The sequence below is a fragment of the Artibeus jamaicensis genome, unplaced genomic scaffold, assembly GCF_021234435.1.
Source record: "Artibeus jamaicensis isolate MK-2021 breed Jamaican fruit bat unplaced genomic scaffold, CSHL_Jam_final contig_490, whole genome shotgun sequence".
In the NCBI taxonomy this organism is placed as follows: Eukaryota; Metazoa; Chordata; class Mammalia; order Chiroptera; family Phyllostomidae; genus Artibeus; species Artibeus jamaicensis.
Window position 1 is genome coordinate 19,239,084 of NW_026521861.1, and position 15,934 is coordinate 19,255,017.

The following is a 15,934-nucleotide window of genomic DNA, read 5'->3' on the forward strand; positions in this document are numbered from 1 at the left end:
GGGGGCAGTAGGCAGGGACTGGTGGGCTCCTCCCAGGAAAACCTGGGAGGAGGCTGGTCAGAGTTCTCACTAGGGTGGGATGCACCCTATCAGGACTCTAGATCTGACTGGGAGTCGAAGACGCCTAAGACTGGGACTCTGTGGGCAGCAGAGTGCCTGGCGGAGATGTTCTCCGGCCACTGCCACGGGGACAGCATGGGCAGGAGTGTCCTGCAGCCCTGGGGTTCCAGGCTCCGAGGAGGGAAGCCCCAGGTTCCCTGGGACCAGGGGCGGATCCCAGCTCCCTGCTCAGTTAGGCAAGATGAGCTGCATTCCCCCCACCCCTTTCTCAAACATTTACCTGATTTGAGTGATTTAATTACCCGAAGAAGAACATACCTTGTCAACGTGATTAGCGATCTCTATTAATCGCTGCTTAACTTTTTCCAGGTCCTTTCCTTGCCTCTGAAACTTAATAATTTTAAATGTCAGCATTAATAACAGCAAGCACATCCATCAAAGCTCATCTTCCCAGCTCCCAGAAACGTCAAGTCTTGGGCTTGACAAACCTCCCGGGACCCTCCCTGGTTTCCCAGGAAATGAGCTCCCGCCCTGCCGAGAAGTCTCCCTGGCTGGGACTTTCTGAAAGCCCCTGGAACTCGCCGGAGCCAAGCGCCCCTAAGACCGTCTGCTCTGTCCCAGCCCTGTGCACGAGGGGGGGGCCGCAGTGTGAGCCGAGAGCAGGCAGACAGTGGGAAGGTGGTCCAGGGCCATTTCTCATATCGTCAACTCGATTTTAACTTCCCCACAAACTGCCTTTCTGTTTGTTTTTAAAAATTAAACAATCACAGGAATAGATGCCCATGGCCACAAGTCGAACAAGACAGGGAGACGGGATAAAAAGCTAATCAAGTCCTTCTTCTCCCCTCTCACCTGACCTTCCAGAATGCTGGAAGTTTTCTGAGAAACTGTCACCCTGTTTCATTCATATGTGTTGGAGCGACAAGAAAATGTCACCTAATTCATAATATGTAGCAGAGGCAGAAATGAATGGAGAAGACACTCCCAAAAATTCCAGTTAAAAATCAATTAAAAGAAAAAACTAACGTAACATCAATCCCTGCTCAGAGGGCAAGGATTTCCTGCACCTGCTTGATGGCTTTTGTTCATTCATTTTGGGTGAGGACATGGCGGATGATTTTTAAACTAAACTTTTAGAACGCATCCCAAACATTTTAGAACGCATTCTAAAGCCATCTGCCTAATCCCCCGGTGATTCCCCCCTGTTTAGAGAGCTTAGCTGGACAGTAACTGTCTGGTCTCATTTGTTTTGCAGTCCTTGGCTATTCCTTTGTCACATCAGAGACATTTTTAATATTTTATGCTTTATAATAGCAGAAAACCACTTTTCCATGAGTTGTTTATAATGCTTTTAAGGGCCCACAGAAAATGAGGTTAGTTCAGCAAATAATAACTCGCCAAACACGTCCTTTCCCCGGTCCTTCCTTGCAGCCGGCGGAACGTCACGATGCTCTTACCTCTCGGTTGTCCGCGACGATGACCAGCTCCACGTACTTGGTCATCTTGAGGGTGTCTCTTTTATGCTGGCAAAGTAAACACGGGGTTAATTTCCTGTAACGCCTCCCGGGGGCTCCCAGGACACTGTCAGCGTCACCCCCCAGGCCTCTTCCTCACCATCACGGGCTCCCACACCCGTGAGAACCCCGACAACCTCGGTAGAACCTTCTAGACACAAGGGACCGGTTTCCGTTTGTCTGGGAAATCCTGGCCCAGGAATCTCACATGCCTGCAGATCACAGGCTGTGAGGTCGGAACACGCACATGCATAGACACACGTGCAGAGACATGCTGGGAAGCAGGCAGCGGGCCCAGCCTCTCCTGACCAGGGGCCCTTCATTTCCGTCCATGGCTGTTCACCTCCACGGCACTGCAGGGAAGTGGGGAGCAGTGTCCTGTGGGCCTTCCCTTCCCTTCGTGCTCCAGTTTTGTGATTTGAGAGAAGCGGGAGAGACTACATGTTGAGCAGGACCTGGAGACCCCTTCTGGAGAAACACTGAGCAGTCCACGCCAGTGGGCTTGTTTCCTGGGGCTGACGACTGAAACCTCTCGTTAGAAGCGGTGGGAGACAGGCGGGTCTGCAGAGCAGGGAACAGCTAGGCTGATAAACAGGGAACAGCCAGGCGAGAAAGAGACGTTAGGAGGAAAATTAGAAAGGAACAAAGAGGAAAAAAAAACAAACCCAGAAAGAAACAGTGTCAAGAAAAGAAATGCCACCACAGAAAAGGGATGTGGTGAGAGTGAAACAGTTAAGAGGAATGTGGAAACTGTATCTCCTGGGGTGAGGACTGGGGGGACCCCCCGGGGGGGACCCCCCCAACAGAAAGGCATCCTCGGAAGCGGGTTACATTTGAATCAGGCTTCCTCAAGAAATATTCCGTGAATTACTGGGAGAATCCCAGAGGCATTTTTTTAGGACAAAAAGAGGAATTCATGGAAGGTGGTCTCAAAAAGCAAACGCTGAAAACAAAAACACAGAGCCTCCTGTCTCTGTGATACAATGCGGTTGAGGAAATGGGGGTGAGCAGGGCGTGGGCCTTCCGACCCCGCCCCTGGTGCATGTGTTAACTACACACGCCGCTTCACGTGTGAGACCTGCACATCACGGCCCTGCTTTCGGACAAGAGTGCGAACAGCCAAGGCGTGCTTTGGGTCAGCTTTCTAGTCACATAATCCCGAAGGAAACATCTTTCACAAAACAAACCCCTGTCCGTCCGGGATTTTGCAAACTGATCTTTATAAGAAAAATGTTTGTATCCCAGCACGGCTGCCCCTCACTCCCATCTGTGCTGACTCATGAATTTAGGGTTCCCTGGAGAAACCTGGAACCCTTAAGGAGGAGGAAAAAAAAGTGCCACGAAAGGTATAATTTCCTGAACTTTTATAACATTGCCAAAACATGTTGGGCTGTAACTCTACGTTGTAGGTGTGTTTTATGGTGATAAGTATGTATTTATGGTGGAAAACGGATTAGCCTCCAGGGCACCCACTGGATCCACAAAATGAGACACCTCCTCCAAGAGTGAGGCTCCTGCCCCTTTTCCTTAGTGAAGTGTGAAGAAGCGGAAGCCTCTTCTCCCCCCCAGTTCCCCGCTAACCATGAACAGATTCAGATAACTGTGCAGCAGAAAATAAAGCTCTGTGTATGAATAGTAAGTTCATCTCCCATTGAAAACCCTCTAGAAAGGGTGCCGGTCACCTTAGATGTTCACACCTTTGGGTGGCCCAGGGGTGAAATCAACGGCCAGGGGACATTTCCGAGCAGCTGTGGAGAGAACGCATAATTCCAGATAATGGAAACAAACACGTCAGCACAATGTTCCCATCTCTGCCGTTTTCAGGAGTCCTGACTTTCTCATGAGTCAGAGACATGCAAGCTCAGAGGGAAGCTAACCACACTGTAATAAAAAGCCCTCAGGGAGTGGCCGGCCCGCAGCCGTGGGGGGGCGCGGGGAGGGGTCCTTCCACCGGCTGCACACAGAGAGAGCCTCAGATGACCTCCGCCTGGTTGCTGCCTATTTGGGCTGCCCAGTTTAAAAAACTCACACTTCAAATTTTTGATGGGCAGAGCAACATTTCAAACTGGTTGTTTGATTAATTTTTTTATTTTGGGGGTTGAAAACAAATGCTTTTCCATAAAGAGATAGGAACTTAAGCCTCTGGGAATGGCCTGGGGCCTCTGCTTGGAACTGGAACCTTGTTCCAGAGGGAAGGAGTTCCCGGGCCTCTCGAGTCCCCACAGGCGAGCCCCCAGAGATACAGTTCCCCCCAAATGTGTTGCATCCAGGCCTCTGGTGCTGGAAACTTAACAAAAGTCAGAAAAGCGCCCCTGAGATTAGGGTGACACCAAATTCTCATTGTAACACCTTCTTCCTATTGTCCAGCTGCTTGTACATCACTCGCTCATCCCACAGATGCCCACTGGGGGCTGCCTGCGTGCTGGGCACTGGGCTGGGTGCTAGGGCTAAAGGGATGGACAAGAGGCCCAAGGTGCGGTCCGCGGGGAGCTCACATTCTGGAGTGAGGGTGGGGTGATGATGAAGAATCAACAAAAATCAGGCACCGTCTGTGAGAAGTACCACGAAGGAGAGAACCAGGGTTCTACAGTTTGGATGAAGATGGGGGAAGGGGCTCAGCGGAAGCCTGAGGATGAGGAGCGGGGATGTGGGGAGAGTGCGGTGGGAACAGTGTTTTGGATGGATGGAATAGGGACGGCGCAAGTCCTGAGGGTGGGGGGAACTTGGTGTCCAAGCAACTGGCAGACAGCTGGCATCTCGTGAGCCAGCAGAGTGTGACTTGAGGCGCAGACACGGACGGGGTGCAGGGCTGCACAATGACAAGGGAGCCAGGCCCGTGTTTCCCTGGGAGGCACGACCAGCGACTCGTAAGACTCAAAGTTGAGGTTATCTTCCTGTGAACAAGGGAAGATCATTGTTGGCTTGAATGAGGCAGCACGTCTCAACTCCAAGGCTGCTTCGTGGATTATTATCATCTGAGCCTGGGTTTCCACTGGGGAAGGTCATCTCTCCACCACCATGGCCCGTGACCTGTGAGGGGGGTGAAGCACTGCGATCGGATCTGCAAGGGATGCAGCCCCTGAGGCCGGGCTACCATACAGGCTGCAGAGCCAACCAGCGAACGAGACAGGAAGCTAGATGAATGGGCTGAATCTGATGAACTGAACGTTACTGGGAAAGTACTGGAGTCCAAAAACCCAGCGGCACCAACGAGATCTGTCACTGACTTATCCAGGGTTTTAATCGATTCAAGACTCAGTCGGGGTCCGCACCTGCAGATTTTGGAAACTCAGCTCACACTGATAGACGCCCAGCCCGGGGCCAGGGAAGGAGCAGTACTTCTGGCGGCTGTCCACCCATGCCACGGCAGCTGCCCTTGGGGAGACACAGCAGTGTCCCCCCAACACCCATCCCCTTTGTAGCTGGTAGCCAAAGCAAAGGCCGCTTTCTAGAAAAAGAAGACATTGGCTTTTACATTTGACTCATCATTTTCCCTACTAATGGAGGGGAAAATAGCACAGACTGTCCCTAAAGAAAGGATAATTTAAAACTAATGTGCATGTGCCTCTGGGATGTATTACGTGATTTTTTCCAGTAGCAGATTTGCGGAGCCTCTGCCTTCCTTCCGGCTGGCCGAGGCCAAGGTTAGCATGAGTGTGCTTTCTCGAGTGCAGCTGGTGGGGAGGGGAGGGGCACGTAGTGGGGGAGCTCAGTGACTAGGGCTCTTCGGGCGGGACCTACGAATCTGTAGGACGGAGATCGGACGGTGCAGCTCTGACTGCGGGGGCCGGCTAAGATCTACTGTAAAGCCTTGTGAAAATGACAGACAATAGCTCAGCTTGCATTATGGCCAGTGCAGGCCCTGAGTCCGGGTTTCTCCTGCTGCTCCGGGAAGAACAATGCAAATATCTGCAGAAAAATCTCAGTCTCCAAGCCAATTTCTGCAGCGGTTACCATTTCGCTGGGGCAGAAAAATGCTGGGCAGAGACCAGTGCAGTTGATGCAGGGCGTAAACAGATCCGTCAGCTGCAGTTACCCGGGTTTCGGAGCGTAAAATAAAGACGGCGTGAGCGAGGCAGGTGAGAAGCGTGGAACTTGAACGAGCCCCTTTCCTGGCCCCCCACGGGTGCCACCCCAGGCTACCAGGTACCTCGTTCTAGTTCCCAAACACTCCACTTACCGAAAATGACTTTTTGCATCATTTTCATGATACAATTACACTTTGAGTCGAGGTCACTTTCTCTTCCACAGAAACAGTGACAACTGTTTCGAGAGAGAAATACTGAGAATGAGCCGAACTGCCTCAGATGCCTTCCCTTTCCAATTTAAAGGTTCATTTCCACTTCGGTACATGTTATTAACAACACAACATTTTTATTTGGGTTTTTGGCATTTCCCTTCAAACCCAAATGGCTGGAAATTACCGTGCCAATCACGGTTGAGAGAGCTGTAGACTTAGCTAAAAAACTGGAACACGGCTGCCGAGCACGGCCCACGCACGCACGCCTCCACGAGACGCTAGAAGCACTAGGGCATCATCATTTCAGCTGTCAGGTTATAAACCTCAGAATGTGGACGTTGTGTGATCCACATGACTCTCAGAGCAAAGCCCCTCGATGGCCATCAGCCAACTGTCTGCTTGTTCGGGTGTGTGAACACGCGGGAAGCCGGGGTCACGGGGGCAGAAAGGAGGAATGTACAGTTCAAGTGGGAAGTCCTGACCGGCTCTGCTGAGAGCAGGGGAGGGGAACTCACCCTGCCCACAGCTATGGGGGACATTGGAAGGATGAGAGGAAATCATTGAGGATGACGTTTACTGTTTGAATTTAGGAAAATAAGTAGGAACGACCAAAGGAATAATATTTATGAAATGTTGAATGTTGGGCAGCCCAGCACTGAGTTGGAAAGACAGCCTGGATTCGGTGGGAGCTCAGAGAACATGTCCCTGCTCCACCAAGTGTGGGTACAAGTGACATTGCAGCTACGGGTTCCAGGTCTCTTGTCCACCGAGCATCAGGAAAGCCAACATGGAAAAGCAGGACACTGTTGCCCATTTCCCATGGAACTCATTTCGTTTTGGGGCCTCTGGACAGATGTGGGGAACGGCTGTCCCGGTCGTTTCTAGGAGTGTCCCACCTGGCATGTGTGACCCGAGAGATAGAGGATGGGCAAGGGTCAGGCAGCCCTTTTGGGGAGATTTTACATTTTTCCTTGGGGTGTTGGGTCTCCTTGTGTCTGTCCACCTGGCAGGGAGAGAGATCCTGCCTGAGCTGGAGCAGAAGACCTCACAGAAGCAGACCCAGGGACGGACAACCAGAAAACCCAGCCCACCTGGACAGTCCCAGCAGGTAAGTAGGACAGGCACCGGCTGCGTGGGCCGGGGAAGCGATGCCCCTTAGCCACGCCCCCTGGCAACCCCTAGTCACTTCTGCAGGGGCACATGGCAAAGCCCGGGAGCGTTCTGTGGATCATTGGGAAGACCCCGACGGCCAAGCAGACACGAAGAAACACTGTTCTCGCCCCCCTCCTGCAGAGCGCAGAGGGGGCTGTCTGAGAGCCGCAGCCGGGGCTCTTTGTTCAGCACGGCGGGCACGGCCCTGCATCTGGCCCAGGGGGGCTCTCACTGAAGCCATCATCAACAGTCCCTTTGTCCTCCTCTGAGCCCAACCTTCCCAGCTTCGGTCAGCAAGTCTGAGCCCAACACCTGAAGTCAAGGTGGAGGTTTCTGTGTCTGATGATGCTCAGCCCGCAGGACACGCACTACCCCTGGGTAATCCGGTGACTCCACCCCTGACACAGCACCCAGACGGGAAAGTCTCCCCAGGTGTCCTAGCACTGGGTATCACTGGCTAGCGCCCCCAGGCCCCCAGAAACACGACTTCGGGTTTCCCTCCTACCCTTCTGGCCCGCGTCCGGGAGGGTGGCGGGAGCCTGCTGGCCGCAGCCAGGCCCGAGATGCTGTGCTGCAGTCCGCACGACCCCCAGACGCCCTTCAGGCTGGCTGCCGGGAAGAGTTTGTGTCCGCCGGTTACATTTTCCATTGGTTCTAGGACGTAGGTTTTATTTTCAAATGTGATTAGTCCCCTGTTGAAAAAGAAATAAAAAAAAACATGTAACTTTTAAGGGCAGCTTCTTGCTTATGGCTGAGACAGAAAACGGAAGGAGAAATACCAATTTATTGATATTCTCAGGCCTCAATCGGAAAAAGACACTCATTTTGCAAATTTTGTGAAAAGTGAGTCTGAGAAATTCTTTGTTTCAAATGTTTTCTGCTGAAAAATAGACTATGGTTAGTCTTTATATATTTTTTATTTTTACTTCTCAAATATATATCACTGAGGAAAAGAGTTGAGGAAAAACACATTTCACCTGCTTGGAAAATAATGACAGCATCACCTCAGCGGTCATCGTTAATTTGTTCCGGAATCCATGATGAGCGCAGAAACCAACCAGGGCCAAATGATGAAGTGTTTTCTCTTTCGGGCGGTGCCCTGACTCACACAAGCTCTAGCAAGTGCGACCAGTCCCGAGCCAGTGCCATTCCAGTGCTGAGAGCTGCAGCACTTTTTTCTTACTCCAAGAAGACCCTACACAGTGCTGACACGCGTGGCCCCGATATGAAATACAGTCTGAATAAGGACAGTGTGCCTCTGGGAATAACGACACCTAAACAAACCCAGCTAACGCCTGGGTTTGGGAATAAAAGAATACATTCTTTGTAAAAGTGGGCAGATTTGCTAAACACTCTGAGTTGCCGAGACAAGGTGGCATCAGGCCACGAACCGCTGTGTCCCTGTGGCCCCCCGGGGCAGGACAGAGCTGAGGCAGCATCCACCCCCTGGAAGTGAGCAGCGGGCTTCAGGGGACAGGAACATCGGCCTGTAGGGTGGCTTTCGTTTCTCTCTTCTCCAGTGCGGGACCATCGGGTCCTTGTTTAGACGACTCTGTGAGATGTGGACAACGGGATTTCCTCTGGAGAGGTGGCACTGAAGCAGCAGGGAACCGGCTGTGCGCTGGGGCCCCCCACGCCGGGCAGCTTCTGTGACACCGAACACATTTCCCACTAGAGAAACGCATAGTGGGTTCATGCAAATTCACATGACGGTAAATAGACAGTCCCGGGGCAGTGACTCAGCCTCTGTGGAGACATGGGCCTCCTTCCTCAGAGGCGCCCACACACACCCGTGTGCATACCATTCATTACGCAGGGGGGTCTGGAGGTCCATGGGCTCCAGGATTAGGGCATTAGTTCTAATAATTTATCTGGCGTCACCCCCCAGCCGGGCGTCTAGCTTAATCCTTAAGAAGCAGTTGAAACACTGGGTGCTCCCTCGGTTCCCTGAAGACCATCCAAACTCGTTTCCAAAGGAGGGACCTGGAAAGGGTCCTTATGTCACTCATCGCCGCTCATTTATGTCAGTCCTTCACCGATCCTGTGTTCTGGGACGACCCAGCTCTAGGTGGCTATCATGTCATTCTTAAATTAGAGTACAAGGACAGGGTGTCATGCTCAAATACTGTGGATGACAGAGGTTTGAAGCAGTACAATATTTGAGTGCAGCTGGTGCTCACGCACGCACAAACCAATTCCTTACAACCCCCCTGGGTTGTTCTGCCAGTCCGTTTCATGAAGTGTGGTAGGCAGCAGCGGAAATAGGCTGTGCCCTGGATGCTCACCCCCTAATGGAAAAGTCAGCACGGAGACACGTGGGACAATTAGAAACCATTGCAGAGCTGGGCTAGGCGGTACCAGCACTCGTATAACCCTCGATGGCTGAGAGATGGGGAACCAGTGTGGTGTGGAGTAACTGAGGACTGTTTGGCTATTTTGAAACCCCACAGATAGACTGAAAATCAATACCGCTGCTGTCTTGTGTTCCCTGCCTCCCCCCAAACCCCAGCTAGTGTCCTCGTGTACCTCTGAGGACATCATACAAATGTGACATTGGTCACCGCCTGTGTTCTCACTCCTTGAAAAGTTCTTTATGAAATAAAACTTGGATTTCTAGTTTGGAATGACTACTAGGGGATTTTCATGATTTAAAGTTGATTTTTAAGAAAGCCTGAATTAAGAAAGAGAACTTTAAAAAAATAGGGTCAGGAAAGTGGAAAACATACTTAAAGGGGAAAAAATATATACGGCTCTGCTAGAAAAGCCACTTTCCTGCCCTAAAAAGAAAATGGCACTAACATTTCATTTTCTACCGCATTTTCTACTTTTCACTGGGTTTCAATAAGTGAACCCAGAGTAAAGCATGTCACCAAGTTCTAATCATGAGAAGCAAACTACCGAAAATGTTTTTCTACTTAATGGAAAATTTCTAGAAATTGTTACTTAGTCATAAAAATGTTCTCATATCTCCTTTTATCTTTTAAGTCATCCAAAGGCCAGATGTTGAGAAATTGGGGTGAAGCCTTTCCCTGGGCTGCACACAACTGGCAGCCCACGACACCGCTTAATTAAGTAATTGCTTTGGACTGTCTTGAGTATAATTAATCATTTAGCTCTGGAGATTGCTGGAAACCACACACTTCAAGGATCCAGGGTTTCGGAGATATAAAATTGTGATGTTCTCACAGCCCTTGCTGGCCCCACGCTAGATAAGCGAATGTAATTTAAGTTGAATGTCATAGATATTTAGTTATGAACTTGGAGTTGGAAGTAGTTCTGAGCACGGAATTTCAATCCAGCAGACTTGGAAAGTAGGGTTCTTTTCCCCTCGGTAGAGGAGGTGGAGAGGAGGTTAGAGCACAGTTGGGGAATGTCTGGGAAAGATGAAGACTGAGGACACCTTCTCCAGGGGCAGGCTCGGAGGATGGGCGTGCCCCGTGGGGACCGGGTGGCCCAGTCCTGTGGCAGGGAGTGGGCGTGGTGAACAGAGAGCAGAGGAAAAAGCGGCCGTCGGGGGTGGTGAGGGCCACTGCTCCTGGTGCCCTGCCTCCATCCAGGCTCTGGGCCGTGTCCATTCCTCTACTGCCCAGTAGGTCCCCACTGTCACGGGTGTGCGGGGGACATGATGTGGAGCTGAGCCCCATACTGGCAGTCCCATTTCATGGAGCGTGGTAGGCAGCAGCAGAAATAGGCTGTGCCCTGGATGCTCACCCCCTAATGGAAAAGTCAGCACGGAGACTCGTGGGACAATCAGAAACCATTGGAGAGCTGGGCCATGTTCTCCTACCTCCCTCCAGTGCTGTTTTTTTTTAAACATTTTATTTATTTTTAGAGCGAGGGGAAGGGAAGGAGAAAGATCAGGAGAGAGACATCAATATGTGGTTGCCTCTCATGTGTCCCCTACTGGGGACCTGGCCTGCAACATAGGCATGTGCCTTGACTAGGAATCGAACCAGTGACCCTTTGCTTCCCAGGCCCATGCTCAATCCACTGAGCTACACCAGCCAGGGCTCCAGTGCCATTTTTAAGAGGGTTGTGATGCCTGAACCAGGGACAAGTGTGATGGAGGCGAAGTCTAATGGAAAGGGGCCAGAGAAGTAGATCAGTGGCTTTGAAAACAGGCAGCCTTGCTTTAAACTTTGAAATCCTATTGTTCTTCCTTCAGTGGAGATAAAGAGGCATCTACTCAGATTGTCAGTTGATTTTGTTAGCTTTCAGATGCAAAGCTGGCGGGGAGGGGGGGGGTGGGAGGGACGGAGGGGCGGGGAGGGGGTTGCCATGTTGCCTCCAGATAGGTTCCTGCCCCGAAAATCCAGTTTTTAATCTCTACAGCAATGGTGTGTCAGGCTACCATGCAGCCTAATGTTCTTACTGTGATTTCCGTTACCCCTGCCAGGCAAGCCAGACAGTGGCACCTGGATTTTGGACCACCTGTTAGAGGTTAACGATCAGAACGTATGAATTATCCTGGCCAGCTGCGTGTTTAGTCGCTGATCTTCTTGGACAAGGAGATGCTCTCAGCATCGTGTGCAGTCATAATTTAGAAGTGCAGTTGGCGTGGATTTCACGTGGTCCTTTTTTGGAGGAGCTCATGGGTAAAAGCAACATGCTACCTCGTCTGTGTCTGGTACACAGTGACAGCAGCCACAGTAGGGGGCACATCAGCACCTCGGGGCTGAGTTCCCATCAGTCATTTCACGGGAAACCGCTCACATGCCATCAAAGCGAATCCCAGCACCCCCGCCATGTGCAGAGCCTGGCTGGCTCCCTCAAATCATGTGAGGACGTGTCCTCCACAGCCCCCATTTCAGGGGGAGCTCCTAGCCAGGTGTGGGGGTGCGGAGCAGAGCTAAAATGTGACAAAAGATTCTGACAAGTTCTCAGTGACACCTCAACAGTACTAACGGTGGCCGCGATGGCTGAAGAGCGCTCCCTCAGCCAGGATCCTTTGCAAAGTAGCAGCTTTGCCGGGAAAGAATTCATCACCTGCCATTAAGCTCTCTCTGTTAGTGCAGGCGACCCAGAGGTTCTTCACATAGTCATGGGGTGGTGTGAACATCACCCCTGTATAATTCTTACACATTTTCTTTTAATTTTTTATTCATTACCTGAGGATATGGATTTTTATTGATTCTAGAGAGGAGGGGAAGGAGGAGAGACAGAGGGAGGGAGAGAGAGAGAGAAACACTGATGTGAGATAAAAACATCAGTTGGCTGCCTCCTAAATACTCCCCGACTAGGGTCCAGCTGCAACCTTTTGGTTGTGCAGGATGACACTCCAACCAACTGAGCCACCCAGCCAAGTCTAATTCCTGAACATTTTCCTCGTCCCCAAAAGAAACCCATTAGCAGTCACTCCTCCCTTCCTTCCTCGTGAACCAGGCTGCTGAATGTGCTACTTCTCTAATATTATTTACAGCAACCCTGACAAGCCGGTTCCACAAGCCCATTTAACAAACAGAAGGTCAATGGTGAGAGCCCAAGGTCACTGTAGTGGGTTGAATAGTGTCCCCTCCCCCAATACGTCCAAGTCCTGACCCCCAGACAGGACCTGTGAATATAACCCAGAAGGGATTAAGGGGAGATCATTCTGGGTGTAGGGTGTGCCCTCAATTCAGTGACATGTGCCTTCATGGGACACAGAAAAGGAGGGGACACAGAGGGGCAGGTCGAAGGCCCCATGGGGACAGAGGCAGAGACTGGAGTGTTTCCTACAAGAAACGCCAGGGCTGAGGAGCCTCGGGGGGGCTGGGGGGGCCAAGTCAGGAGGCGGATTGTCCCTCGGCACCCAGAAGGAACAGCCCTGCAGACACCCAGAATCAGACTCTGGCCTCCAGGGCCGTGAGAGAATCGAGGTCGGTGGCTTGCAGGAGTCTGTGGCCATGGGTCATGATGACCCAGGAAACTAACGTGGCCCTGCAGCTGGCCCGAGGCAGTGCCAGGCCCCCCCCCCACCCCGCCCGGAGGGACCTGGCTCCCAAGCCGGCACTTTGAGCCTCAGCCACCCTGGATGGTCAGCCCCTTCTCCTTGGTCACCGAGGACGTGCACTGGGGTGGGCTTAGCCGACGTCCAAAGAGGAAATGCCTGAAGTGTGTGTGGAAGGGGCCTCGAAGGAGACCTAAAGGACTGGGGACGCGCGGAACCCTGGGGGTTGGGCGGGTGGCTTTGGAGGAGTGAGTGCGGTGAAGGAAGGCCGGAGTGCTCTGGGAGACGCCGCGGAGGACAGGTGCAGGCAGGTGGCGGGTGCCTCGGAAGGAAGGCAGGGCATGGGACTCAGGGGCTCCCGTCTCTGCCTCCGCCCTTGACCTTGGCTTTAGGCCTCAGGCTGCATCGTAGCCTCGTCACTCATCTGTCTACACACCATTCACGCAGACTAAAATACTACCTCTTGGAAACACTTCAGATTCCCAAGGGCCAGGACCTGCTGTTTCCTTTTTGCTCTGCCTTCCCCCCTCCATGCCGGGACCTCCGAGAAAAGGGCCTGCTCCTTGCACTATAACCCTTAGTGGCCACTCCTGTGGCCTCCCAGGATGTCAGCTGCTTTGTCCTTTTCCTCTGTGTCCCTGCCCGAGGCCACATCTCCACATGCCCTTGCATGTTCCTGGGGCAGCCCTCGGCAGCAACGACCTCCAGGCTGACGCATAACCTTTGATGTGCAGGTTAGCTGGGGTTCTAGCAGGACTCCCCAGCGTTCTGGGCCCTTCTGCTGAGCTGGGCCTGTGGTTCTGAGCTCACTGCTTCACAGTGGTTACTACAGTGTTGTAAAAAGACGTCCGGCCCTGACCGGTGTTAGCTCGGTTGCTTGGGTGTCGTCCTGCAAAATGAAAGGCCCCCGGTTTGGTTCCTGGTCACAGCACATGTCTGGGTTGCAGGTTTGGTCCCTGGTCACAGCACAAATAAGAGGCAACGGATCGACATTTCTTTCCCTCTTCCCCTCCCACCTTCTCCTCTCTCTAAAAATAAATAAAAATCTTAAAAAAATAAAGATATCTGGCTGCTTTACACACCCAGGGAGAACTTCCCTTCTTCATTTCCGTTTCGCCCTGCTGGCACGGGCCCGACCGGACGGCGATCAGGATGTGAGTGGATGATCAATAAATGTCCCTGGGCGTGAAGGAGCAGCTCCTTGGACATGCGGGCCACAGGGAGCCCGGTGGTTTTGAGTGCAGGGGCGGGGGCAGGACGGGTGATATGATCAAGCAGTGTTTTTGAAACACGACCTTCTGGAATGTGCGGGATGGCTGTGGAGGGGAGGGTGGGGGCAGGAAACCTGGGTGGGAGGGGAGTTAACGATCTTGGAGCGAGGGTTGATCTGGGGTGGGGACGAGAAATGTTTAAGTGGAGATGGATGGAAGAGTGTGGTGGTGGTGGGGGGTGTGTGCAGGGGCAGGAGCGGGCTATCAAAGACCCCAGGGCTGAGCCCATGAGTCTGAGATGGGCTGGGCCTTCCACGGAAAAGGAGCAGAACCAGTCAGCAGACCCAGAGGAGTTTAGGATTTGGACATCTCCAGCTTTGAGTGAGAGAGAGCAGGGCCTGGGGAGAGCTGAGCCTTGACCTCGGGAGTCCTCAGGGTGGAGACCTTGGCTCCCTCAGCTGTTTGCACAGGATGACGGAATGAGCATCTCCAGGGGAGGAAGAGCCGGGAAGGAGGATAGCCGTGCAGAACCCTGGCCAGAGGCAACGTGGTTGGAGGAGGGTTGGAGGGGACCCAGCTCCGGGTAGAGGACGATGAGCTCAACAAGAAGACTGGGTCCAAACTGTGCAAAAGGCTTAGTGGGACCATCTGGAACGAGGAGTTGGCCAGACTTGGGTTGGAGACAGAGTTTTGCCCAATGTGGCTGAGGGACCTCGGGAGGTCACTTCCTCATCTGTCATCTGAGCAGAGCCATCCTGGCCCATGACTCTGAGGAGCATCATGTAAGAACATGCCAAAGCTCCATGTGAACGCAAGAGATGCCTCTGTCTGGAGGTGGCAGCTGACCGGGAGTGGGGTGATAAGCGTCATCACAAGCTCAGAGCTGCAGCCCCTGGGGGGAGCCCTGAAGACTGTGCCTCCAGCAGATGCGCTGTGACTCTGTGCCAATGGCATCCCCCCTGGCTCTCATGACCACAGAGGCTGCAGCCACAACAAAGGACAAAGCCTGACATAGCCTGAGTGTCACCATCACACCACAGAGCACATAGATGTGTGGACATGCATGTGAGCACATGTGCCCATGTGGACATACACGAGCACATGCATGTGATGGCAAGGGAGTGCATGTGTGTCTATGTGCATGCAAATACATATGTGTGTACACATGTGTGATATCATGTCTGTGGATGCCCACGTGTACACCTGCATAAGAGAGTGGGTGTGCATGAGACAGTGTGAGTGTGTAAGTGCATGTAAGAATATGTGAATGCACATGTGTGACCATAAGTGTGTAATTGTGTGGGTACACATGTCTGTGTGCATGTCCACACATACATGTGACTGCACACGTGTGACGGCATGATTGTGTAAGTGTGTGTACACCTTGTTCTCAGGTATCCTAAACCCCACTTAAAAGTGAGATTATTATTGCACCCAGTACTGAGGTTACCTCCTCTATTATGTGAATGCCTGGCTTACACCTGTCAAATTATAGGTGGCCCCTTAAGAAACAGATCGTGGTTCGAACCCCCAGGCCCACGGGTGATGGGGAAGCTTTTGGCTGAGTCCAATGATGGGCACCTGAACCCCCGGCACCAGGAATCTGCGCAGCAACTGGGCGGGTGGAGCAGGAGGATGGAGAGAACTGGGGACAGTGTCTTCCCTCCAGGAGCTCACTGCTGGCTGGGCTGGGACGGGGTGGGGATGGGCATTTAGGAATTAAATCAGATCACGGGGAACCGGCTGTTTTGATGCTCCAGGGCTGGACGTCTGTCCCATTACAAGCCACAGCAGGGTCTCTCCCATCCATGTGACAGCCTGACGTCTGTGT

The 15,934-nt window shown here is 52.4% G+C and overlaps 1 protein-coding gene across 1 annotated transcript in view; it reads right to left on the reverse strand.

Annotated features, from left to right (window-relative positions):
- ADAM12 (ADAM metallopeptidase domain 12) overlaps window positions 1-15,934 on the reverse strand; it is a gene marked incomplete at its 5' end in the record, with an annotated part of 278,477 nt that overhangs the window by 73,486 nt on the left and 189,057 nt on the right. Inside the window, 3 exon segments of the mRNA XM_037159124.2 lie at window positions 379-450; window positions 1,518-1,583; window positions 7,472-7,658. Of these exon segments, the coding sequence (XP_037015019.2) occupies window positions 379-450; window positions 1,518-1,583; window positions 7,472-7,658 (325 nt within the window).